The sequence below is a fragment of the Erythrolamprus reginae genome, chromosome 4, assembly GCF_031021105.1.
Source record: "Erythrolamprus reginae isolate rEryReg1 chromosome 4, rEryReg1.hap1, whole genome shotgun sequence".
NCBI classification, from domain to species: Eukaryota; Metazoa; Chordata; class Lepidosauria; order Squamata; family Dipsadidae; genus Erythrolamprus; species Erythrolamprus reginae.
In genome coordinates, this window is record NC_091953.1 from 37,364,320 (window position 1) to 37,391,628 (window position 27,309).

Sequence of the window (27,309 nt, forward strand, 5' to 3'; positions counted from 1 at the left end):
TGAGTGCTCTGCCCATTTTGGCACAAGTACTTTACAGATGATAAGGGTAATTAATCATTGTTAGAGAAGACTGCATTTTCGAACCAGGGGTTAAAACATTTTAACTGAGCTGGTTAGATTATTCTTCCTATTAGAGAGCAACGGAAATGGAGGAGACGACAAAGAGACAGACAGGAAGGAGGCTGTAGAGCTGGACTACGTGAAAGGTTAGGAAAAAATCCCCACAAACCCACATTTCCAAGTCATTTTGTTCCAAATGTTAGATCTCTCTTTAATAAGATTGAGGAGCTGAAACTTACTAGATCTCTCAGTGGTGGGTTGCTGATGGTTCAAACCTTTTGCCTATACTGGTGGTGGGAATTTGCCCCCACTCACCAAACCGGCAGAAATGGTTGGCTGTCTACGCCCCCGAACCTGTTCTTTGGTCGCCACAGCGGTGCAAATAACCTGCGCGTACACAGAGGCTTCTGCGCATGTGCAGAGGGTCATTGCATAACAAGATGGGCACATTTGAGGAAGCCAAGCGGAAGTGGGAGCAAAACAAGTACTTCCATTGCAATGCTAACCAGTAGGGAAGATAAGTGGAACCCACCCCTATTCTCTCTGCAGAAAAACATTCAGGACTGGTTTGTTATGGTTTTTACAGAGATGTGGCTTGACCCTACCATTCCAGGGGAGGCTATCGAATTGCAAGGATGTTCAGTTTATTGAGCGGATAGAATTATTACCTCCGGTAAGAGCTAATACAACCACAGCCATGACTTACCTGTTAACTGCTATTAGGAAACAGCAACAGGCCTACCTGGATGGAGTGTTGGTGGCAGCAGGTGATTTCAATCAAGCTAACTTAAAGACTGTCCTCCATTAGTTCTATCAGTAATGTAGACTGTCTCACTAGAGAGAGAAATACCTTAGACCAGGTTTATAGTAACATCATGCATGGGAACAGGACTGTGCCTTTGCTGCAGCTGGGAGATTCAGATCACACTATGATGCACTATAGTATATTGAGGCAGGAGCTAAGTTGAAAAAGGGTATCAGGGATGCTAAAGCTATGTATAGACCAGTAATGTGTTGCTTCCAGTGCCCTCCAGTGCGTGCAGCCTGCTGCTGACATCACAAAGAGGTCACCGGTCAGTTGCTGATCTGGTGCTGCCATTTCTAAAAAAAACCACCTTTTTTCCCCTTCCGGCTATGCGGTGTGGAAGGAAGCTAAGCTGTAGAGAGGTAAGTTGGAACCCACCTTTGCCCTGCTCACCAACTGAGTTGCTTCCTCCTGCTTAAGGTAAGTTGCAGTTGTGTTAGGCCCCCATACCTGATCCCCACAGCTTGCTGCAACCCCCCATCCCCTCCAAGCTTGCATAGCTGGCTAAGCCATCAAGGCTAGTGTGGCTCCATTCCAGTCCTGCAGCCTAGCTTGGTGAGATGCCTCCATCATCTCCACTGGGCTCCCTAGTGGCAGAGGGGAAGGCATGCCAGCCCCCATGTAAAACCGACACTTTGAGCAGCTTTGGACTACTTTGGACCTACTTTGAGCAGCTTTGGACCAACTATTGCAATAGTTTTTCTCTCCAATCAGACTGGGCTTGAAAACAAGATCCAAAATTGCTTGAAGCGGCGGTTCCTCGCGGACGCTTGCAAGGGAAGCACACGGGAGATTTCTCGCCTTCTGTCTTTTGGTAGGACAAATTCAAATGGAGCTCAGCCAGGGAGAGAGAGACAGGTGACGGCATGGCTGCGTGGTTGCCTTATGCCAGCTGCTGAATTGGGGCACTTTCACTCCCTTAAGGAAAGCCTGCCACCCGTGCTGGCATGGGGGAGGGAAGAAAGGCTCAAGGAGGGTCGCTCTGCCCATCCCTACCACCTGCCTTGCCACATTGCTCTGCCTTGAGTAGGGGCCAAGACGTTGGTAGAAGGTTCTATTTCTCTGCCCTCTGGCTGGCTAACTTCTCTCTGCCATCCAACTAAGGACTCCCAATCTGCCATCCCATGTCAGCAGTTCCATGCCCTCTGCAAACCTCCTCCACAGGATTTCGCACAGGCAGGCAAACTATTAAGTCATGGAGGGGCAAGCAGGGACAGTTTTCTGCTGCCAGCCAGTGGCCCTTGAGGGGGTGGGTTGGGGGGGAGTGATGCCAGGGAAGGTGTGTGTGACCACGGAGAACATACCTCCCTTCTTTTCTAATTATGGCAGATGAGTTCACTTCACTAATTTTGCTCTTTCTTGGCTGATGTAAAGAGTGAATAGTAGGTGCTCGTAATGGCTCTTGGGACAGTCTGCTAAGTTCTAGGGAGTGGAGAAAAATTGGCTCCAAGTGCTTTGAGTCAATCATGCTGGTTATCTTGGTTTGTGAAAGGACAATGCTGGAAGGGGTTTTTGACCTGGACTGGCTAAAAAAGCTGTTATCTGGGGTTTCCTGGAAAAGTGGATAGGTGAGGGTGAAGCAAGGTCTCTTGTAGTTTGAATTGTAATAGGTTGAGGGCCTGGTACGCCCTCTGCTTCATCCTGCAGCTGCCAGTCGTGTGTGATCCCTTTCAGTTTTGGCTCTCTGTGGTCTCCGTAGTGACACAACGGACCCTGACCAAGCAGAATTGGCTCCTTGGCTTCCTCAAAAGGGAGGCAGCTTTGGGTATGTCCCTGTGCCTGCCTGCTGGAAAGTATCTGAAAGAAAGTATCCTCTGCCGTTTCTCCCGTGCTCCAGGAGAAAAAGCCCCGAAACACTTCTTTCTCCACAGTTCTTTGTATGGTTAATTCAAGTAGGGTTTTTCTTTAGAAATGTGAGTTCAACGCTACTTAGTATGGCTCCTGGCTATGGCTTCCTTTCTTATACAGTGCGGTTTCCATAGAAGAATTGGATGATTTGATTCACTTGACAGGTAGGCTGGCAGTTACAATGAAAGTCTTCCACGAAGAAGTGATCGCTTGGTCCCAAAAGTTTGGATATTCCATAAACATGGTAGAATGGGGAAAAAATTGGAACACAAACTACAAACTCACTTTGGCAATATCCTACAAGGAAAACTTGTATAAAATATTCCATCACTGGTACCTCCCCCCGGCATGGCTCAATAAAATGTACCCAAATATTTCACCACTTTGCTGGAAATGCAAAAGGGAAATGGGAACCTATTATCACCTATGCTGGAGCTGTCCAGTTATCAAAAAATTCTGGCGTAAAATCAAAAGCTACCTAGAACAAATTGTGGCATTGCAAGACAGAAACTCAAAAATGAAGACAAATACTTAATCCTTCACATCATAACGGCAGCAAGGCTATTATACGCGCAAAACTGGAAAACAGATACAGCACCTAAAACCCTAAGTTTCATAAATAGGTCCTTGAATGTGTCGAAATGACTAAAATGACATTAGAGCTACAGGAGAAGGATAAATCTGAATTCTATAAAATATGGGAAAGCTGGTATAAATGGCTTAAACAGGGAAAATATATAAAATATATAACAGAATAGTAATATTAGATTCTTCTCATATCCAAACGCAATGACGATAGAGAAATACTACGCCATGAGTCGATAGAACTCAACTTTCCTCCCCCAAGGAAAGAAAGCTCTCACCCCTCCAAAAATACCTAAGAGAAATATCAATACAATATCTACAATTCAAGAAAACAAGTACAGTATATACAAATCCATACTTTAGACATAAACACCTAACCTAAGGTTGCTCGACAACAATAGTCAACAATATGGTTGACGATTTATGTTTGTTTTTGTTTTTATTCACTACTGAAATTTAATATTATATACGTTAACATACTGCTTTGTCCCTTTCCACCCCCCATCCCTCCTTCCCCTATGTATGTTTCGCTTGTTTTGACTGTCTTTTTTTAATGTGTCGAAAATCAATAAAGATTATTTTTTTTAAAGAAGAAAGTCTTCCACCGATTTTTGAAAAGCTCTGGGAGCAACAAGTATCTTGTGTACTTTTTAAAAAAACATGGAGTTCAAATACAGTAGTACCTCGTCTTATGAACTTAATTGGTTCCGGAAGGAGGTTCATAAGGCAAAAAGTTCGTAAGACGAAACAATGTTTCCCAAAGGAAGCGATTAATGCATGCAAGGGGGGGGGATCGCAAAATGGTGGGCGCCGCCCCCTGGCTGTCACCTTTTAAAACAGCCAGGGGTCTTCTCAGCGTTCTCCCGAACCTGAACCTGAACTTTTGCCGAACTTTTCGGGTTCGGGAGGCCGCCGAGAAGCGGCGCCGCCCGGCTGTCACCTTCTGAAACAGCCGGGGGGCTTCTCGGCGTTCTCCCGAATGCCAAACCCAGAAGTTCAGCAAAGGTTCAGGTTCGGGTTCCGGAGGCCGCCGAGAAGTGCCTGGCTGTTTCAGAAGGTTACAGCCGGGCGGCAGCGCCCGGCGGAGCACCATTTTTACAATCGGCAGCGGCGTTTTCGGCTGATCTGGAGGCTGAAACGGAGGTGGGGAATCCCAATAGGGAATTCCATGGGCGGAGCTTTGACGTTTCGGCCAACCAGGAAGGACGTCTTCGTGACGTCAAAGTTCCGCCCATGGAATTAAGATCCCTACCTTGTGGTGTATATCCTGCCACAAGCCTGTGTAAACAAGACTTTAAGAACTCTAGCTGATCAGATCATGGAGGCTGCAGCCAAATACCCAGATTCACTTGCCATTATTCTAGGTGATTTTTTGCGGCACCCCACCACCCGTTCCTGCAGGTAGACATAAGGTGCACTACCGTGAGATGGAGGCGGCGCGGGGCCGGGCGCTGGGCGCCATGGACACTGGGGAGGGTGAAGTGGTGGATGTGCCTGCTGCCTCAGCTGGAGAGCCTGAGAGGGGTGGAGGCAATGGCAGAGTCCAGCGCTGGGGACATGCAGGGCCACTCATCCAGGGGGCCATGGACCAGCAAGCCACCTTCCGCACTCTCTCTGCTCTCTCTCTCTCTCTCTTTGTCTCTCTGTTGCCGGCGTGGTGTACAAGAAAGAAAGAGAGAGAGAGAAGAAACGAGGGGAGAGAGAAAGTGAGAGAGAAAGAAAGCAAGAGAGAGAGAGAAAGAGTGAGAGAAAGAAAGCAAGAGAGAGAGAGAAAAGGAGAGGAAGAGAGAGAGAGAAGAAAGTAGGAGAGAGAAAGATAACAAGAGAGAGAGATAGAGAAAGAAAGAGAGAAAGATTGAAAGAGACAGAGCAAGAGAAAAGAGAGAGGGAGAGAGAAAGAGAGAGCGAGAGGGGGGAGAGAGAGAAAGAGAGAGATAGCAATAGAGAGAAAGAAAGAAAGAGAAAGAATGAGTGAGTGAGAGAGAAAGAAAGCGAGAGAGAGAGAAAAGGAGAGGAAGAGAGAGAGAGAAGAAAGTAGGAGAGAGAAAGATAACAAGAGAGAGAGAGATAAAGAAAGAGAAAGAGACAGAGCAAGACAAAAAATAGAGGGAGAGAGAAAGAGTGAGAAAGAGAGAGAGCAAGAGGGGGGGGAGAGAGAGAAAGAGAGAGATAGCAATAGAGAGAAAGAAAGAAAGAGAAAGAGAATGAGTGAGAGAGAAAGAAAACAAGAGAGAGAGAGAGAGAGAGAGAAAAGGAGAGGAAGGGAGAGAGAGAAAGAAATGAAAGAAAAAAGGGGAGAAAAAATAGAAATGAGAAATATTTATTTATTTATGTATTTATTTATTTATTTATATTTTTTTGACTTCTGTGCCACCCAATCCTGAAGGGACTGCCGCTCAGACACTATACTTTTCCACCCACACCTGGCCATAGAAAAATTGTCTTGCTGAAACTGGTCCCTGGTGGAAAAAAGGTTGGGGACCACTGCTTTAGACCACTGCTACACAACATTAAAGGATGCTTATGACTATATGACTGTAACTTGTTGCTTATATCATAAGATTTTTATTAATATTGCTTCTCCATTGCTTATTTTACCCCTATGACAATCATTAAGTGTTGTACCACATGATTCTTGACAAATGTATATTTTATTTTATATACGCTGAGAGCATATGCACCAAGACAAATTCCTTGTGTGTCCAAATACACTTGGCCAATAAAAATTCTATTCAATTCTATTATCAGCAGTAAACTAAATTGTGTTTGCCGCGGTGGCTTGTATGTGCTTACGGGGTCAACACAATTTTGTTTCTGCACCTGTGGAGGTAGCAAAATTGCGCATGGAGCCACAAGTGCATCCGTGTTTTGGCATGCACGGAAGCAAAAAAAGTTCACCAAAACACGGGCGTACCTGCGGCTCCATGCGCGATTTTGCTACCTCTGCAGGTGCAGAAGCAAAATCGTACTGGTCCCGCAAGCACTTACGAGCCATGGCAGCGAGCACAATTTAGTGTTCCAGCTTGTAGCCCACTGCTGCTTATCAGTCCTTACCACGAGCAGCTGTGGGCCATTCTGATTGTTACAGACAAAGATTTAAAGCCACAAAATCAACAATTAAATCATCGAGGACTTTGGCTGAAGAGGCAAGGTTAAAGCTAGAGGCTTGCTTTGACTGCATGGACTCGAATGACCTGGTTAAACACACAGATACTGTAACATCATATGTTAGCTTCTGTGAAAACCTAAGCGTACTGACCAGGGACTTGCAAATATACAGTAACAATAAACCTTGATTCACAACTAAATGTAAGCAGTTACATCATTCCAAAGAGGAAGCCTACAGAAAAGATGATGTAATGTTGTACAATCAGGCCAGAAATGTATTAACAAGGGAGATCAGAGCAGCAAAAAGAAGCTACTTTGAAAAGCTAAGGAATCAGTTCTTAACAAATGAACCAGCAAACATGTGGAAAACTTTTTAAAAAATCATTGGTTACAGCAAACCTCTTTCCCAAGCTGAAGGAAATCAGCAACTGACAGATGACCTGAATGTGTTCTACTGCGAGTTTGAAAGGGAACTACAGTCACCTATCTCCACAACCTCCATCCCAGACACACCAATAGCCAAACCTCCTACAACTGACCTATCCCATTGGGTTCACAACCCCTAGTGATCACAGAAAAGGAAGTGCAAGATCCATTTCACAGAGAGAAGCCAGGAAAAACACCAGGCTCAAACAAGATAACACCTTCTTACTTAAAAGTCTGTACTGACCAATTGGCCCCCATCTTCAACAAATTACCAGAAATATGCCACGTTCCTTCTTGCTTCAAATGCTCCACTGACCTCCCAGTGCTGAAGAAGCCCTCCATCAAGGAACTGAATGGCTACAGACCAATTGTTCTAACATCTGTAGTTATGAAAACCTTTGAAAGGCTAGTGCTGTCCCACTTGAAATCCATCATGGATTCATTGTTAGTGACCAGATGTCCCGCGTTTAGTGTGACAGTCCCACTTTTGAATTATTTTTCCCATGTCCCGCGGTGGTTCAAAAGTGTCCTGATTTTGGAGCTGGTTCCCCCCTCCCAGTCCCGAAGCCTGGCAAAGTTTGCAAAAGGTTTGGAGCAAAACGCGTGCAAGCCCTTCCAGGAAGGCGCTGAGCTTCCGCCCTTCAGCTACGAAGGTGGCCTCTCCCGCAGCTGCAGCGCCCTGCCTGGCTTCCCTTTGCAGCTCTTGGGCGGCAGGGAGGGTGGTGCTGGGCAGCTCTGGCAGGCATAGGGAAGCAGGCTGGGCAGTGAAGGCGGTGCTGCCAAGCAGGGGTTGAAGTAGGAGCGGGAGGTCGCTAGTAGCAGCGGCACCGGGCAGTAGCCATGGAGTGCCGGTGGGGTGGTCAGCGAGCGGGAGCTTCAGGGCGGAGGCACCAATAGCGGCGGCTGGATGTGTTGCTGGACGCCATACATACTGGCGCTGTGCTGTGCATGGGCACGGGGCTGGCACCTCCGTCCCGCTCCTACTTTAACTCCTGTATGTGGTGTACGAGAGAGAGAGACACACACACACAGAGAGAGACAGAGAGAGAGAGAGCAAGAGAGGGGGAGAAGAGAGAAAAACGAGAGAGGGGGTAAGAGAAAGAGGAAGGGAGGAAGGAAGAGAGAAAGAAAAAAGAGAGGAAGAGAGACAGAAAGAGAGAGAGAAAGAGAGAGAGAGAGAGCAAGAAAGAAAAAGTGGGGTTTTTTGCAAAACTTTTTAACACCCCTCCCCATGGTGTCCATCTTTCCCAATCTTAAAATAGAATAGAATAGAATAGAATAGAATTTTTACTGACCAAGTGTGATTGGACACACAAGGAATTTGTCTTGGTGCATATGCTCTCAATCTACATAAAAGAAAAAGATACATTTTTTATTTATTTATTGATTTGATTTGTATGCCACCCCTCTCCGTAGACTCGGGGCGGCTAACAACAGTAATACAAAACAGCATGTAAATCCAATACTAAAAGAGCTAAAAAAAAACCTTATTTGTAAAACCAAACATACATACAAACAAACATTTGTCAAGAATCATGTCGTACAACACTTACTGATTGTCAAAGGGGTCAAATAAGCAATGAAGAAACAATCAATATTAATAAAAATCTTAGGATACAAGCAACAAGTTACAGTCATACAGTCCTAAGTGGGAGGAAAATGATGATAGCAATGATGAGAAAAACTAGTAGAATAGAAGTGCAGATTTAGTAAAAAATCTGGTCACTTTATGTTATACCCCCTGCAGTTTGCATACCTAGCAAGTAGATTGACAGATGATGCTGTTAGTATGGCTCTGCATTAGATCCTACAACATCTGGAATCTCCAAAGACCTACGCAAGGATCCTTTTTGTAGACTTTAGTTCAGCATTCAATACCACCATACTGGACATTCTTGTAACTAAACTAAATTAGCTAGCTGTACCTGAACACATTTGTAAGTGGATTACAAGCTTCCTAACAGACAGGAAGCAGTAGGTGAAGCTAGGCAAAATCACATCAGATACCTGAACAATTAGCACAGCTCCTCCCCAAGACTGTATACTCTCAACACTTCTCTTTTCTCTTTGTACCAAAAATTGCATCTCAAACGATCCATCTGTTAAACTGCTGAAATTTGCAGATGATACAACAATTATTGGTCTCATTCAACACAATGATGAAACCACATACAGACAGGAGGTTGAACAACTAGCCTTGTGGTACAACCAGAACAATCTGGAACTGAACACACTCAAAACCATAGAAATGGTGATAGACTTTAGGAGAAACCCTTCCATTCTACCAACTCTTACAATACTATACACAGTGGAGACCTTCACATTTTTAGGTTCTATCATATCTCAAGACCTAAAATTGTCACCTAACATCAAAAATATTCATCAAAAAAGCACATGAAAGAATTTTTTTTTCTGAGCCAACTCTGGAAGTTCAAACTGGAGCTGCTGATACAGTTCTACAGAGGAATTATTGAGCCTGTCATCTGCACCTCTAGAATTGTCTGGTTTGGCTCTGCAACCCAACAAGACAGACACAAACTTCAGAGGGTTATCAAAACTGCAGTAAAAACAATGACTGTCAACCTGCCTTCCATTGAGGACCTGTACAAGTCAAAAGGAGTGGTGGTGTGAAAATACTGTATTTACCAACCTCTCTCATCCTGGACATAAAATTGTTTCCACTCCTATCATTAAAATGACACTTTAGAGTACTATACACCAAAACAACTAGACACCAGAACAGTTTTTACCTGAACGCCATCTCTCTGCTAAACAAATAATTCCCTCACCACTGTGAAACTATTCACTAAACCTGCATTACAATTACTATTAGTCTTCTCATTGTTCCTATCACTCATTTCCTCCCACTTATGACTGTAACTTGTGGTTTGTATCCTTACGATTGATTATTTCCTGGTTGCTTATTTGTACCATGTGACAATCATTAAGTGTTGTACCTCATGATTCTTGACAAATGTATCTTTTCTTTTATGTACGCTGACAGCATATGCACCAAAGATAAATTCCTTGCAGGTCCAATTACACTTGACTAATAAAGAATTCTATTCTGTTCTGTTCTATTCCTGTTCTATTCTATGGATAAAGTATTTACATAACTTCTCAGGTGTACACATCTTTCTATTAGCTGTATTCAATCAAAAGTTAAAAATTAGCTGTATTCAATCAAAAGTTAAAAATTAGCTGTATTCAATCAAAAGTTAAAAATTAGCTGTATTCAATCAAAAGTTAAAAATTCTTTACAGATAATGGTGATGTTACAGAAGGCTCTTGATGATACAGTATTTAGGTGATGCTGGATAACAATGAAATTGACACCTGTGGAATATGGGCAAATGTGACAGTATCTTACAAGGGCGAGAAAGAGACGAGGGGATTATGTGGCCTCATTGCTCCAAAACCCATATTTTGTGCTGCTTTCTGGCACTGTTGGCTATTTTGGCATTAGTCCTCAACTTTTATCAACTAGAGGTAAGTTACTTAACCCTTCCAAGAACTAGCCAAATAATTTGAAAGTTCTTTTTTCTTATTATCCAGGTCTCCCCATGATAAGTAACATAGTTTTCAGTGACTTTAAATGTGTTGCTCTGGAGTACTTTGGTAAAATGCCATGTCTTAATACATAAATACAAAATATTTAATTTAATCTACTTTTTCTTTTTTGATGATTATCCATGTTTTAATACATAAATACAAAATATTTAATTCTAATCTATTTTTCTTTTTTGATGATTATATAACCTTTGAATGTTATGATTGGTTTGTCGATACTTTATAATGCAGTGCTGTTTGCGTGCTATATAGCCACCTGTAAGCCCAAGCCATTGAGAAGGCAAAAGCAAAGGTATTAAATTGATTAATATCTTATCAGTTACAATTGCAGCCACCAGCTGGTTAATTATATTAGCAGAAATACCTATTGATACCTATTGGTATCTTAACTTGAGCATATTGGACTTTTAGAGAAGCAGCTCAAATCCATTTCACTGCTCTGAGAGGAGGGAAAGAAATAAACAAGAAGTCAGGCACAAAAGTATGTATACTGACTACACTGTCAAACACATAACTGAAAGATAATCTGCAACAGTGTGTAAAAATCAGAATGAGTTAAATAGTACAGTGATCCCTCGAGTATCGTGAGGGTTCCGTTCCAAGACCCCTCGCGATAATCGATTTTTCGCGATGTAGGGTTGCGGAAGTAAAAACACCATCTGCGCATGCGCGCCCTTTTTTTCATGGCCACACATGCGCAGATGGTGGAGTTTGCGTGGGTGGTGGGCGGCACCCAGGGAAGGTTCCTTCGGCCGCCCAGCAGCTGATCTGCTCCGCAGCGCGGCAGCAGTGAGGAGCCGAAGATGGGGTTTCCCCATTGCCCAGGCAAAGGGGAAACCCCATCTTCGTCTCCTCGCTGCTGCCGCGCTGTGGAGCAGATCAGATGCTGGGCGGCCGAAGGAACCTTCCCTGGGTCTTCCCGCCGCCCAGGCAAAGGGGAAACCCCAAGATCGCTTGCCGCTTGCCCGTCACCCGCCCGCCCGGCCGCTCGCTTGCCGCTTGCCGCTTGCCCGTTCACCCGCCCGCCCGCCCGGCTGCTCGCTTGCCGCTTGCCCGTCACCCGCCCACCCGCCCGCTCGCTTGCCGCTTGCCCGTTCACCCGCCTGCCCGGCTGCTCACTTGCCGCTTGCCGCTTGCCCGTTCACCCGCCCGCCCGGCTGCTCGCTTGCCGCTTGCCCGTCACCCACCCACCCAGCCGCTCGCTTGCCGCTTGCCGCTTGCCCGTTCACCCGCCCGCCCGGCTGCTCGCTTGCCGCTCGAGAGCAAGAGGGGGAGAGATAGAGAAAGAGAGAGAAGGAAAGAAAGAGATGAGAGAGGGAGGAAGAGATTGTGAGAGAGGAAGAAGCAAGATAGAGAAAGAGAGAGAGAAAGAAAGATGAGAAAGGAAAGGAGTGACGTCATCGGGTGGAAAAATCGCGATATAGCGTTTCACGAAGATTGAGATCGCGAAACTCGAGGGATCACTGTACTCACAATATACTGCTAGAATCTCCAGCAACCACCTTCTACAGTTCGTTGGGTCTATCTTTACTTCCTCTCATCTGAAGACCCCTGGCAAGCCAACCACAATCAGTTTTGTTGACTGCAGTTTCTCTTTAATTTTAGACTAATAACTTAATTTATTTTATGGAAGATATTAGCAGCTTGCTTCATTACATTTCCACTGCAACTCTAAATAATTGGTTTCATTACATTCAAAAAGAGCCATCAGAATCTCCTTCTTTTGTGCCCCTTTGCGTGAAATCCTTTCAACTAATGTGCAATTTGGAATGCATTGTCTCTACTATAGGAATCAGTTAACTCTGCATTAAGTTCCTGAAACAGGAGTGACTGACTGGCTGGGCATTCAGAATGTAAAAGAAACATCACATAATAAAATTGTCATGCATACATTTTTGTCATATCACCAAGCAGCATTTAATAATAATAATAATAATAATAATAATAATAATAATAATAATAATAATAATAATTTATTTATGTATTTATTTATTCAATTTTTATGCCGCCCTTCTCCTTAGAGTCAGGGTGGCTTACAACAACAACAAAAACATAATAATAATAATAATAATAATAGAAATAGTAATAATAATAATAAATTTATTGTCATTGTCAAAAACAATGAATTGTCATTGGCAACGAAAGTCATGTGACACCCAAAGACCAGTCCCACCATACATAAAATCAGAATAGGTAAATTTAAAAATAGAATAAAAAATAGAATAAATGTCCCACCCACTACGAATTCTCCACCCTGAACCACTCAACCACCTACATGACAGACCGAGTAATATTGTCCAACAGTTCACTGATGGTGACCCTTTAGTTCGTTGTTAAGTGTGAGTATAGCTCTGGGATAAAAACTATTCAGGAAACGTGTAGTCTGAATTCTAGTTGTTCTATATCTTCTGCCAGAAGGCAACAATTCAAAGAGATTGTAAGCAGGATGAGAAGAGTCTTTGAGAATAGTATGCACCTTCCTAGAACAGCGAGATGTGAAGATGTCATCCAGGGCGGGTAGCTGGAGCCCAATGATGTTCTGGGCAGTTTTAATAATTCTTTGTAGAGCTTTTTTGTTCGCTACAGAGCTGCTCCCATACCAAGCTAGAATGCCGTATGTCAAGACACTCTCAATGGTGCTGCGATAGTAGGACAACAGTAGATACTGAAATAATTTTATCTTTCTGAGCATTCTCAAGAAGTACAGCCTCTTTTGTGCCTTCTTCACAAGCATATTAACATTCATAGTCCATCTAACTTTGGTGAAGAACAAAACCAAATGTTATATGATGTTTGTAATGGAATCCATGAAGATATTTTAGATACTTTACTAGTATAAAGTAAATTATACTTTATAATATACTTTATAATAAAGTAAATATTAAAGTATTGAATATTTACTTTATAGTAAATATACTATATTTAATATTTATACTATAAATATAAACATTGAAGTATATTTACTCTTCTAGTAAAGATACTTTACTAGAAGAGTCCTCCACTCACAACAGAATACCCTACGCAAGTGGACATACAATCCTAGTTTTAGAAAGCTTAGAACAATGTCATCTAAACATGACCTAGGTATAGCCCTTAAAATTATCTGCTACAATGTCCTTCCTATCAACGACTACTTTAGCTTCAACCACAACAAAACACAAGCACACAACAGATAGAAACTTAAATAAAACCACACCAAACTCAACTGCAAGAAATATGACTTTAATAACCGAGTAGCTGAGGCATGAAACTCACTACCTGACTCTATAGTATTATTACCTAACCCCAAAAACTTTACCCTTAGACTATTCACTGTTGACTCCAAAGAAGTCAGTAAGGGACGTGCATCAGTGCACCGGTGTGCCTTCTGTCCCATGTCCTATGTTTCTCTCTTACTAGCATATAAACATTATGAAATATTTGTCTACCACATGTTTCTCTCTTACTAGCATCATGTATATAAACTTTGTTTATAGACATCATGGACTTCAACTCCCAGAATTCCTGAGCTAGCATGATTGTTTATATACATGATGTCCTAATGTCCTAAAGTTTATATACACAATGTCCTAATGTTTCTCTCTTACTAGCATCATGTATATAAACATTATTATATCTTTGTCTACCACCAATACATACTTGTCAAAACAAATAAAATAAAATAAATAAGAGTTGGCTTCCTGGTGAGTAAAGTCCCACAAGATCCTAAACCCTTCTAAATTATAACAAATGATATTGCATCCTTCTAGAGTTATGCAGCTTATCAATAAATCTCATCATCATCTATTCATATCTATGTGCTAAATTACTAGGAAATGAACTAAATGATGACTTCCTTCATTTGCTTGTCTTCCTTTAAGAAGAATAAGTAAGCAGGAAATCTTGTACTTTGGCTAAATACTTTACAGAATAGAAGTGCAGGTTCAGCAAGAACTCAAGTCCATTAAAGACAATAAGGTTAAGAAATTAAAGAAAAGCTGAAAGAAAGAAAAATAGGCAGTGGCAAGGATAGAAGAAAATGCTGATATTGTTTCGGTGGCGCTTTCCTAATCAGATATACAAATATAACAGATACAGAGAACAATAATAACTGAGCATTTTTAATCAGCTCTGAAAATAGAAGACATTAATTCTTTCTTAATATAATAAAAGTATTAGAACTGAGTGGTGTAATGATCTGTTAAATACTATGGATATAGTATTTACATAATTATATTCCCACATACATACAACATTCTTTTATTACTAATGGAACATATAAATTTGGGTGGTATGATATTTTTTACAGACCATTCTCATTTGATGCTGATGAAAAGTACTAATAAAATAAATATAGTAGATGTGATTTTCTTGCTACAACTCTTGTTTGAAAGAGTTTCTTTCTTTTGTAGAATGTCAATACTACAGGTTTAAAGTGGTTGGTAGAAGAGAATGAATCTCAACCCTCGTTGCATACAAATAAGACACGAAGAAAGCTGTACTGTGGTTATGAGCATCAGGTTTTGTCTAAGATTGAACAAGAGGAAGAAGACTCTTTATTTGCTGCTCTACAATGGCCAAAACCTCCTAAGAACAAAGTTCCCTTTGTAAGGAGTACTGACCCTTTCCATAGCAACTTTATGATACTAAATAATGCAAATTTCAAAGTTGGTGATCAGCTGGAAGTACTTGTCCAAATGAGGGATTACGATGGAAACCCAAAGCAATATGGTGGCGATTACCTTCAGTCAAGAATTCATTCAGCAGATCTGAAAGCAGGAGCCATTGGAAGAACTGTAGACTATCAGAATGGATCATACAGAATGTTTTTCACTTTACTTTGGCCAGGGGAGGTCACAGTATCTGTGTCCTTAGTTCATCCTAGTGAAGGAATCCAACTCCTTCAACGTTTACGAAACAAAAAACCAGACAGGGCCTATTTTAAAAGTACATTCAAATCAGGAAATATTTCAGAAGTTACTACATGCAATGTGTGTTTGCCTGGAGGCATGCCAGTCTGTAACTTTACAGATATCTATACTGGAGAACCATGGTTTTGTTACAAACCAAGAAGACTCCCCTGTGCTACTAGGATCAACCATTTTAAAGGGGGATATGAAAAGGGCCTTTTAACTTCAGAAGAGAGTAAATTTTTTCAAAGGTACTCGTTTTCTTAGCCTCTCTGTTTAATATTTGTTTAGTATAGATTAATAATAATAATAATAATAATAATAATAATAATAATAATAATAATAATTTATTAGATTTGTATGCCGCCCCTCTCCTCAGCCAAATGATAATTTGGCTCTTTGCCTTTTAAGATGTGGGATGGTGAAAGACTTTTCTTGAATTCCTTTTACTAGGTTGAAATTTACCTTCTAAATAAATGCCAAACAAGCAAAACAACTGTATGGTTGTTTCTTTCTAATTTCTGAATAGTATAAAAGAGGACATTTTAGTGCCAAATTTATGGTTCATAATTGTCATCAATTCTATTAATTTAGGGGTTTATTGATGTGACTACATAATACTCTACTTTTAGTTTTGATAATGGTACCAATGAAACTTCTGAGCTTATAAAACTCTTCAGATAACAACCATATATTCAGGAACTTCTTTAAGTAGGAATTTCTCCAACATGGCCCAGTGAAATAAATTATTTTAGTGTAAATAATGAATTAGACATGCTCAGAAGTTATGTCTACCATACTGATTATGCCCCATATTTGACACTAGGGGAAAATGACAGTCAAAAAATCTGCTTAATCCAAATATGTTTGTATTTGAAACTTTCCCTAAACACTATCACTCTTTGTTTAAAAAGAGTGATAGTGTTTAGGGAAAGTTTCAAATCTGCCGAAGATGCTTTGTAGAAACATATTTTTCTGCAGACATTTCTTTTTAACATAAATTTCACTAATGTACATGCTTTAGAAAAATAGCAAACAATTTTTGTTCCTTTGAGAACATGCATTTTTAAATGACTTTCATGACTTTTTGCATTTTTTTTACTGTGAAAAGAAGCAATTATTAGCTGGTGTTGTTGATAACCCTCACAGTAATGTGAGGAATACATTTAGGGTTGGGATTTAGCCAATTTGGATCGGTTTGGGTGAGATGGATGTTAATTTTACATCTGGTTCAAATCAGTAGTTGCAAGGACTGGCTGACCCTGCTCAACTCTTCCGACCCCTCCTAGGATGAAGTGACGAGGCGTCCCACTTTCCGCAGGACAATCACAATTTTTCACAATTTGTCCCACATCCTGGGGCATTTTTAAAACGTCCCAATTTTTTGAAACAATCCACCGGGAAGCCCCGAAGAAGGAAGCTCAGCTTCTGGTCTCACAACTTTTTGCTCTTTGCCCCCTCAGCCTCCCGCAACCGTCGAGTAACACATCCGGTGCCCCTTTCCACCTTTCTCCCCTCCCTTTTTATTTTTCTTTCTTTTTATTTGCTCGCTTCCCCCCTCTTCCTCTTCCACTCTTGCTTGCTCCTCACCTCCGGCTCCACACCTTCCTGTGGACAATGCTGTGGGGCTGAGCCACCCAGGCAGGAGAGATCGCTGGTGTGACAGCAAAGGCAGGGGAAGGAAAGGAAAGAGCTGCCGAGGCATTTGTCCCCCTCCCTGACAGTCCATCCTCTGTGCTTGGAGTTGGGCAGGCAGACCAGCATTTGTGCTGGGCCTAAAAACCTATCCGCTCCTTCCCAGCAGCAGCTGGCCCGGTGAAGACAGGTGGCTCCAGTCCATCCTGGTGTTCACCCCAGCGCCGCCAATTGAGTGATTGAGCACACTCTGCTTCTACTTCTGCCTCTGGGTCGACATCTCCTCAGAAGCAGGTGAAAGAGGCAGCGCAGGAGCCACCGACGGAAAGGGAGAGAGAAGAAAGGAAGAGGGAGAAAGAGAGACAGCAAGAGAGAGAGAGAGAAAGCAAGAGAGAGAGATCAAGAGAGAGAGTGCAAGAGAGAGCAAGAGAGAGGGGGAAGGAGAGAGAAAGAGTTAGAAAGAGAGAGAGTGAGTGAGAAAGAGAGAGAGAAAGAGAGAGAGAGCAAGAGGGGAAGAGAGAAAGAGAGAGAAAGAGAGAGAAATAGCAAGAGAGAGAGGGCAAAAGAAAGAGAGAGGGAGGGAGAGAGAAAGAGTGAGAAAGAGAGAGCAAAAGTGGAGAGACAGAAGGAGAGAAAGAGAGAGAGGGAGGGAGAAAGAACGAGTGAGAAAGAGAGAGAGCAAGAGGGGGGAAAGAAAGAGAGATAGAAAGCAAGAGAGAGAGATAGCAAGAGAGAGAGAGTGCGAGAGAAAGAGGGAGAGAGAGAGAGAAAGGGAGGAAGGAAGAGAAAGAGAAAAAAGGAGAGGAAGGAAGGAAGAGAGAGAGATTATTTTTTTTTGCTAAACTCCCCAACCCCCCACTTAATGGTGTCCCTCTTTCCCAGTCTTAAAATTTGGTCACTTTATCCTAGGAGTCTCTACGTGGCCCATTTTGGATGCCAGATAAGTGCTGGGCCTGCACAGAGGGTCTGGGAAGGAGAAAAATGAGCCTTCTGGAAGTCCAGAAATGGGCCAATTTCCAGCCTCCAGAGCCAGGGGAGGCCATTTTTGTCCTCTCAGAGGCTTGAGGAAAGCCTCTGGAGTCTGAGGAGGGTGAAACATGGTCCTCCCGGAAGTCCAGAAATGGGCCTGTTTCCAGCCTCTGGAGCCCAGTGCAAGATGTTTTCACCCTCCTGGAGGCTTGAGGAAAGCCTCCATAGCCTGGGGGTTCTCGTCCTATTCATATTGAAATATCTATATTAAGAAGACTTAATTGTGTCAGTGACACAATAGTGTTCAAATTAAAATTCCAAATGTTTAGTGGTAAGCGTTTGTTACTTTTTGTATTTCAATTTTTTTTAAAAATATATATTTTCCCTTCTTTTAGTCATGTGAATATAAAAATGCCAATACTTTCCATCGGGCCTGATACTGTGATTGTAAGACCTTTGGGGAATGCAGGTAAAAATAATAGTTCAAAAGTTTTGCTTTATACTACTTAAACTTGTGCTTATGAACTGCAATCACCAACAGAGTTTCAGTATTATATTGAAGAGCTATGGTTAAGTGTTCTATTATTGTATTTAATTTCAGGGTTCCAATTTCTTCTTTATGTCTTCATTGGCCTTATGCCTTTCCACCTATGCAAAATAGAGTTTCTTATCCTTTCAGCTTTTTCATCCTATGAACAGTTCAGTGAGATGAGTTATTACCATTTGTACTTGTTCAAATATATAATCATTCCATCGTTTTAGTGTCCATTGACTTTTATCCTTCCATCCATATACTATAGTTGCATCAGCAGCTTTTATCATAGTCCTTAATACTTCTTGTTCTTCTGTCTTCATTCTTTGAGTTTCTTTAATACCTCCTTCTATTATGTACTATCCTACCCGCAATTCATTTTTAACTATTCCATTTATATTTTTCAGTATTAAAGTCCAGAACTTTTGAATCTCCTCACATTCCCACCAAATATGTGTGTACCATCCCACTGCACGACCACAATGCCAGCATTTAGGGCTTAGTCCTCCTATCATATATGCCAACTGGGCAGGAGTTCTATACCATTTTAGATATATTTTCCTTTCCATTTCCTGAAACTTCTCTATTTTAATTTTTTGTATCCCTCTCATTATTCCTTTTATTTTTTTGTCCGTTAAATTAAAATCCTTACTCCATTTATTCTTAATTTGATTCAGCATATATTCCTTATCATCTGTCATTAATTTATATATCACCTTTACTCCTCTTAATCCTTTCTTCAGTGGGCGGAGCCATCCTCCAATAGATTGGATTATGACGGTCTTGTGACGTGATAGGACTGAATCAATTACTTAAAAGGGAAGACACCCAAGACCAACCCCTCTTTGATTCAGTCCGTGACTTAGGACGCATGCTGTCTCTTTCGCTGGACTACAGGTTTAGGCCTAACTTTCGCATTACTCTCTCAACATTTCATTTGAACTGGCTACCACTGGATCAGAGGATTCTGGACATCAGACATAATCAGCAGCAGCACCAAGCCGATCGGTCCGGCAGGGCCTTGAGAGTCGGGAGGGTCTCTTCTCCCCTCGTGCTCCCAACGCGGCATAAGTACGGTAAGCCCACGCTGAGGAGGGGATGGAGGAGTGATAAACCCTATTTGTATTATCTCATTGATTTTCATTAATTCACCCCCTTCTTTATATAATTTTTTTTAATTATACCCATTTATTTCTAACTCTTTTGCACCCCTCCCTATTACACTTCTTATATATGCCCATTTTGACATTCCTTGCTTCCAATCTTTCTGCCATCTACTCCATACTTTAAATGCTACTTTCCTGGGTCCTATAGTTTTCTTACTTACTTCATTTAAATTTGAATCATGTATACCTTCTTTTCCTAGTCCCTTGTTCACCTCATTTTCTAATTTTACCAATGTCTCCTCTCTTTGGTCCAATTCTAGTAATTGTTTTATTTGAAAGGCTTCATAATAATATTGTATATTCGGTAGTCCCCATCCCAATTGGCTCTTGTTTATATATACTGTCTTCAATGTTACTCTTACTCTTTTCCCTCCAAAGATCCATTCTCTCAGTTCTCTATCCCATCCCTTTAATGGTTCTGTGTATCCCCACTGGCAGCGCTTGTATTAAGTACAGTAATTTTGGTAAGATCAACATCTTAGCTGCTTGTGTTCGTTTTGTTATTGATCGACATTTCCCTTTCCATTCCTTAATTTGTCTTCTTATTCTCCTCCATATCTTATCATGATTCCATTTTTTAAGCTACTCTTCTTTCTTAGTTATTTGAATACCTAAATATTTTTTTCTACTTTTTGATAATTGTATCCCTCCTTCCTCTGCTATTCTTTTTTGCTCTATCAAACTCATATTCATTAACATTATCTCTGATTTATTCAAATTTATTTCCATTCCTGAAACTGCCTCAAAATCTTTCAAAATTATTTTAAGTTCATATAATGTGTCCAGCGGATTTTCTGTGACCAGTAAGATATCATCTGCATACAAATTTATTTTTAATTCTTCACTTCCTATTTTATAACCCTGTACTCTTGCATTATTCCTAATTCTATCTGCTAGACTTTCAATACCAATTAGAAATATCCCTGGCGAAAGAGGACTACCTTGATGGGTACCCCTTTGTAGCTCTACTCTTTTCAATAACCAATTATTAACTCTAATTCTTGCCCCCGTACCTCTGTACAGCCTTTTAATTGTTTCTATATATGATTTATTAATTCCATATTTTTCCATTACAGTATATAGATATTTATGATCTATTGAATCAAAGGCTTTATATACATCCAATTAAAATATACCCCACTTTTTCTGTTCCTTTCTAGCCATTATATTTAATATATTTCTAATTGGGTGTGTAATCTGTCTCCCCTTTATAAAACCATACTGGTCCCTATCAATTATTTTAGGTAAGATTTCATCTAACCTCTTTGCTAATTTTTTTGTAAAAATTTTGTAATCTTGATTAAGTAATGAGATTGGTCTATATGAACTAAGTTCTTTAGGGTCTTTATTTGGTTTTAAAATTGTTATAATTTCCGCTTCCTTCCATGACTCTGTAATCCTACCTCCCTTCAATATGTTATTAAACAATCTATACATATGTGGTACTAATATCTCTTTCAGTTCTTTATAGTACTCTGCTGTTAGTCCATCTGTACCTGGTGATTTTTTACCTTTTAATCCTTCATTAATTCCATTATTTCCTTCTATGATATCTCCTCTCCCATTGATAAAACATTTTATATAAATTTTCTTTATACGATATAGATAATGTCATTTTATAATTTACTTTCCATAATTTTTGCCAAACATCTATTTGAATTGAAGAATCAAAATTTGTCATCCATGCAGATTCTGTTTAACTATTTCTTCTATATTTTCATAATTTAATAAATAATTATACATTTTAGTAATAAATTTTTTTATCTGGGCCTGTTAACATTTTGTCTATTTCGTAAGGTTTTTTGCACATTCCATATTCTATTAAGTCTTTTTTGTATCTAGTTTGTATTTGATAGTATGGTAGCCAATCTATTTCTATACCTTCATTTTTCAGTTTGACTCATTCTTATTTAATTGAGTGGAAGTCTGTTCTTCCTATTCCTGAACTCTTCTTTTCTCATATAAATCTTGATAAAATTCTACAAAGACCTTAGAGATTTTCTCTGTATTATATTCTATCTACCCTCTTTTGTTTTTAATTTCACCAACTCCATGTTTCCTCATCTCTTTTTTAGATAGTTAGCTAGTTTTTTCATTGTACATATTAGTTCTTTGAAAATCCCTTTTCAATAAAATTTCTTTTTCCCCACAATTCTAGATCCTCTATTTGGTTCAGTTCCTGTTTGGATTGCTCCAACTTTTGTTTTATTTCTATTGTATAGTTTTCCTGTAGCTCTCTCTGGTATTCTATTTGTGACTTTTTGTATTTCATTTAAAAAAAAAAAAATTTCCCCTTCTTTTAGTGATGTGAATATAAAAATGCCAATACTTTCCATTGGGCCTGATACTGTGATTGTAAGAAGTTATGGATACTCAGAGCAGCACGAAGCCAATAACTTCAGCCTGAAAATGGCGAATGTAATTTTGCTATAACGTCACGAAGACACTCAAAATATTACACAGGAAAAAACCAAACTCATAACAGTCTACATACATACATACATACATACATACATACATACATTCATATATGTACGTATGTAAGTCTACGCATATTCGGATCTTATAAGGTTGATAGGCTTCTGGCGAAGTCTCAATCATAATCTTCAGGCTGTTGTCTTCAGCTTTGTCTTCGGGAAAATAAAGCCCCTTTGTTCACCCAAGCAAAAAGCCAAAGACAACAAACAGCCTGAAGATAACAAGTGGGACCCCGTGGAAACTGAAGTAGACCCAGAGGCAGGGTTTTGAGCAATCGGTACTTTTATTCAGCTCAGAGAACAAGTGACAGCTCAGCAAAGCAAAGTGACAATTCAGCGAGTACCGAGTGACTCTGCCTGGAGAAACCGCTCCTTTTATACATTTGCGGTTCCCGCCAAAGCTAGAGCCGGCCGCGTCTGAGCCAATCAGGAGCGACTTCCTGCTTCGGCTCAGACAGCGCTGGAAAGAGGAACAAACTATTTACAGGAGTTACAAGGTAGCCATTTCAGGATACAACACCCCTCCCCTCATAGTTGGACACATCCATCAAGAAAGCCATGTGACAAAATCGTCCAATCGATGGGGCCTCCGAGGAGCTCGCGCTGACCTGCGCAGTTCAATTTCTCCTTCGACACTGACTGTGGAGGATGGCTCGCCGCTGTTCTCCCGGCGCGGCGGACTTGGCCTGGCGGGCCCAACGAAGGCTTCGGAGGACGAGGATGGCTCGGCGTCGCTGGATGATTCCCCCTGGCCCGATAAGTCTCTTTGCGTGTTTCTTAACTCGGGCAATGTACTAAAGTCTGTTGAAGGGGGAGAGTCCATGTCAGCGGTTTGTGGCAATTGATTTTCTGTTCGCTTCCGAATGTGGTCTATGTGTCGTTTCCACAAACGACCATCCTCTAGTTTTACAATATAAGTCTTTGGTGCATTTTGCTTAACAACAACTCCCTTCATCCAGTTTACATTTCCATCAAAACTTTTTACATATACATTTTGTCCCAAATACATTTCTCTTTCAGGTTTTACACACATTTGGTTATTATTAACACAGAACCTTGGGTTTAACCTGTCTAGTGGTGACCTCAATTTTCTTCCCATCAATAACTCTGCAGGGCTTACATGTGTGTGCGAGTTAGGGGTGATGTGTTGGGTGAGTAAGAATTGGTCCAAGTTTTGTTGCACATCCCCAGGGCCTGACCTGCGCAATGCCTCCTTTGCCACCCGCACGTAACGTTCTGCCAATCCATTAGCCCAGGGCGAATAAGGCGAGATGAGGGCATGTCTGACCCCTAGGCCATCTAGGAACAATTCGAATTGCCTGGCTGTTAGCTGTGGCCCATTGTCAGACACTAAGATATCTGGGCAACCATGGGATGCAAACAGTCTACTCAATACCTTGATGGTGGCACTTGTGGTTATGTTGTTCATTGCTATTATTTCCACCCATTTGGAGAAGGCATCAACCACTATTAAAAAATACTGGGACCCCACTGGGCCAGCAAAATCAATGTGGATTCTAGACCAAGGACCAGCAGGCTGTTCCCACTCAGCCGGAGTTGTTTTGGGGGGACTGGGCCGTGACTCTTGGCACGGCTCACACTTTGAAACCCAACTTTCAATATCAGCATCCAGCCCTGGCCACCATAAATGTCCCCTTGCCAGGCTCTTCATCCTGACAATCCCAGGATGACCCACATGTAACATTTTGAGTACCTTTTCCCTTAGGCTTTTGGGGATGATCACTCTATCCCCCCACAGCAAACACCCCTTTACATACGATAACTCAAGTCTTTTGTTTTTAAAATCACACAATTCAGGTTTCACAACATCATTTTGCCATCCCTTTAGAACACAGTTCACCACTTGTTTAAGGATTTGATCTTGCTGCGTGTGTGCAGCTACCTCTTTTGCTGTGGTTAGTGGGTTATCCTCGAGTTCTATCATTAACACATCTGTGGAAGGAACAGGGTCTTCCACTAAGTCTGTTATGGGGCACCTGCTGAGGCCGTCTGCGTGATTGATTTCCTTCCCCCCCTTGTGGGTGAGCTCATACTGGTACCCTGAGAGGAAAAGAGCCCATCTGATTAGTCTTGGAGACATAAAAGGTGGAGTGGGCTTGTTGGGGGCTAGCAGACCTAGTAGGGGCTTGTGGTCAGTGACTAGCTCAAAACTTCTTCCAAAAATATAATTGTGAAACTTCTTTACCCCTGCCACTAATGCTAGAGCCTCCTTGTCTAACTGGCTATAATTCCTCTCTGTGCTGGTCATGGTTCTTGAAAAAAATGCTATTGGGGCCTCTGTCTTATTAGGTAGAACGTGAGCTAGGACTCCTCCTATGCCGTACGGCGAAGCGTCGCACGTGAGCCTAATGGGTAGTGAAGCACTATATTGGACTACTACACTTTTAGAAGTTAATAAATTCTTTATTTGAGAAAAAGCTTCACGTTCAGTTTTCCCCCATGTCCAGCGGGCTTCCTTCTGGAGTAAACGATGGAGAGGCTCTGCTACTGTTGCCTTCTGCTTTAAAAAAACGGAATAAAAATTAAGGAGGCCCAAAAATGCCTGTAGCTCATTCTTATCTCGTGGTTCTGGGGCTTCTCTAATTGCTCTCAGCTTTTCTGTTGTTGGGTGGATGCCTTCTTTATCTATTTTATATCCTAGGAATTCTATACTGTTGGTTCCCCAGACACATTTATCAGGCTTGATTCTTAATCCCTTGTCCTGTAACCTCTTAAGTACTTCCCTTATTCTTTTGTTTACTTGTTCCTGGTTTTCCCCTGCAATTAAGATGTCATCAAAGTATGGAATGGCCCCATTTACCCCTGACAATAGGCGTTCCATAATGCTCTGGAATATTCCTGGGGCTATGCTTACCCCAAACTGTAACCTCGTGCATTTGAAAGCCCCCCTGTGCGTTACAATTGTTTGAGCGTTTGCTGTTTGTTCATCGACCGGAAGTTGCTGGTAAGCTTGCGCCAGGTCGATCTTTGCGAACCTTTTCCCCTCCCCCAGGGAGTGTAGCAGTTGTTGCACAACCGGGATGGGGTAGGGGTGGTGTTGGAGTGCCTTATTCAGGGTCGATTTGTAATCAGCGCAAACTCTTAAAGAACCATCTGGCTTCAGGGGTGTAACTATAGGAGTTTCCCATGGCCCCTGTTCCACAGGGACCAAGATACCTTGGCTAATAAGTTTATCTAGCTGTATATCTAGTTTGGGGAGAAGCGGAAGGGGGACCCTGCGAGGTTTTAGTCTGATCGGTGGGACCTTGGGGTCAATAGAGAAAGATATAGGGGGCCCCTTATACAAGCCCAAGGTGGGGCTGAACACCTCAGGGAACTCTTTCACAAAGTTAGGCATATTATCACAATTTACATTACACACACCCGAAATTTCGATCCCCAACGGTTCCATCCACGCTAAACCCAGAAGAGAGTGCTTGGCCCCCGTTACAATAAGCATGGGAAGGGTACATTTAACATTCTTGAATGCAATAGGTACATTTGCTGTTCCCAGGACTGAGATTACTCCCCCCTGAAAGTCTCTGATCACTAAAGAGGTTTGATTTAGGTCAGCCTTAGACACATTAGGCATATACAGTTTAAATTTCTCCCAGGGCATGATGGTATATCTAGAGCCCGTATCCAGCTCCATTGAGCAAGGCTGGTTATTCAGTAACAGTGAGATAACAATTTTAGCCCCCTTTTTGGTTGCCGTGTTATTCACGGAAAATTGAGAGTTACCTCTATAGTAGTCGCGGTTAGCGGTTGAGTAGTTCCTTTGACCCGAGTTGCGGAACGGTCTCCTTTCTCGCGATTGGGGGGTCTGGTTTTGAGGTCGCTGGTATTGCGGTGTGGCGAATGTTTCTTCTGGTGCTGTTGCTCTGCATGCGATGGCGATGTGGCCTCTCCGGTTGCAACGGCGGCATGTAGCGTCTCGGAAGGGGCATCGATGGCGCTGGTGATTTCCCCGGCAGCCCGCGCAGGGGGCTGGGTGAGTAGCTCTAAGGTGTCTCGGCTGGTCTTGCACCAGGAGGCAGTTGTCCCCGCTGAGAGTTGGTTGGCTGAGGTCGTCTGTTTCCACGGCGCTGGGAGACGCGGAGTCGATTTTGGCAATGAGTTCTCGCCTTCCGTGCTCTTTCAATTCTCTCGCCGCTGCGTCGGCTGCTTCTGCGGTTTGCGCTAGTTTAATCACGGTTTGTAGAGTCGGCTCTTCTTCGGTGAGGAGTTTATTTCTCACTGTAGCGCTTCTCATGCCGAAAACCAGGGCGTCGGTGAGGCGAGCTTCCGGGTCTTTAAACTTGCATTGAGCAAGTACCGTTCGAAGCCGCGTTGTAAACTGGTTGATTGACTCGGTTTCCTTCTGAGCCATCATGGAAAATTGATGCCGAAAAACCATGGCCGGTTTGGTCGGTTTGAAATGGCTCGCTAGCTTTTCCTGTAGGACGTCCCACGCTACGGTTCTTGCTTGCTGCGGTTCGGTGAGAGTCTGGGCAAGTCCACGGATTTCTGGGCCGCAGTAATTAAGGAAAATAGCCCGTCTGCGATCGGCTTCGGCGTCCTCTATTCCCGCCGCCTCGAGGAAGATCTCGAAGGTGGCCATATACTCGTCCCAGGTTGTCTTCTCGGGATCGAAGAGTTCCAGAGCCTGGCCGATCTGGACTTTGTTCATATTGCACGCGATGTTTCTTCCGTCCGTTCGTCGCCAGTGAAGTAGACCCAGAGGCAGGGTTTTGAGCAATCGGTACTTTTATTCAGCTCAGAGAACAAGTGACAGCTCAGCAAAGCAAAGTGACAATTCAGCGAGTACCGACTGACTCTGCCTGGAGAAACCGCTCCTTTTATACATTTGCGGTTCCCGCCAAAGCTAGAGCCGGCCGCGTCTGAGCCAATCAGGAGCGACTTCCTGCTTCGGCTCAGACAGCGCTGGAAAGAGGAACAAACTATTTACAGGAGTTACAAGGTAGCCATTTCAGGATACAACAGAAACATCATCAGGAGTCTATCAACCTGACATGGGAAAAGAGCTGAATATTCTTAGACTTACATACCTATCCCCGTGAAAATCCACAAAAACATGTGTGTCTATGTATATATGTATGTATATGGATAAGATTTCCAAAACACATTCTTATAAATTCTATGTCATCTTTAAACATATCAGAGATGGCCATTTTTAAATAATATAACTGTAATTAACAATTAGATTAAATGTAAATAATATTTCATTTTTCATGGGGTT

The 27,309-nt window shown here is 42.0% G+C and overlaps 1 protein-coding gene across 1 annotated transcript in view; it reads left to right on the forward strand.

Moving 5' to 3' along the window:
• The window catches only part of LOC139166485 (NXPE family member 3-like), a 33,685-nt gene continuing 6,376 nt past the window's right edge, over positions 1-27,309 (forward strand). Inside the window, exons 1-4 of the mRNA XM_070750084.1 lie at positions 1-206; positions 10,096-10,321; positions 14,794-15,542; positions 18,291-18,364. Of these exons, the coding sequence (XP_070606185.1) occupies positions 10,178-10,321; positions 14,794-15,542; positions 18,291-18,364 (967 nt within the window). The 5' untranslated portion in view covers positions 1-206; positions 10,096-10,177. The remainder of the gene's footprint in view (positions 207-10,095; positions 10,322-14,793; positions 15,543-18,290; positions 18,365-27,309) is intronic.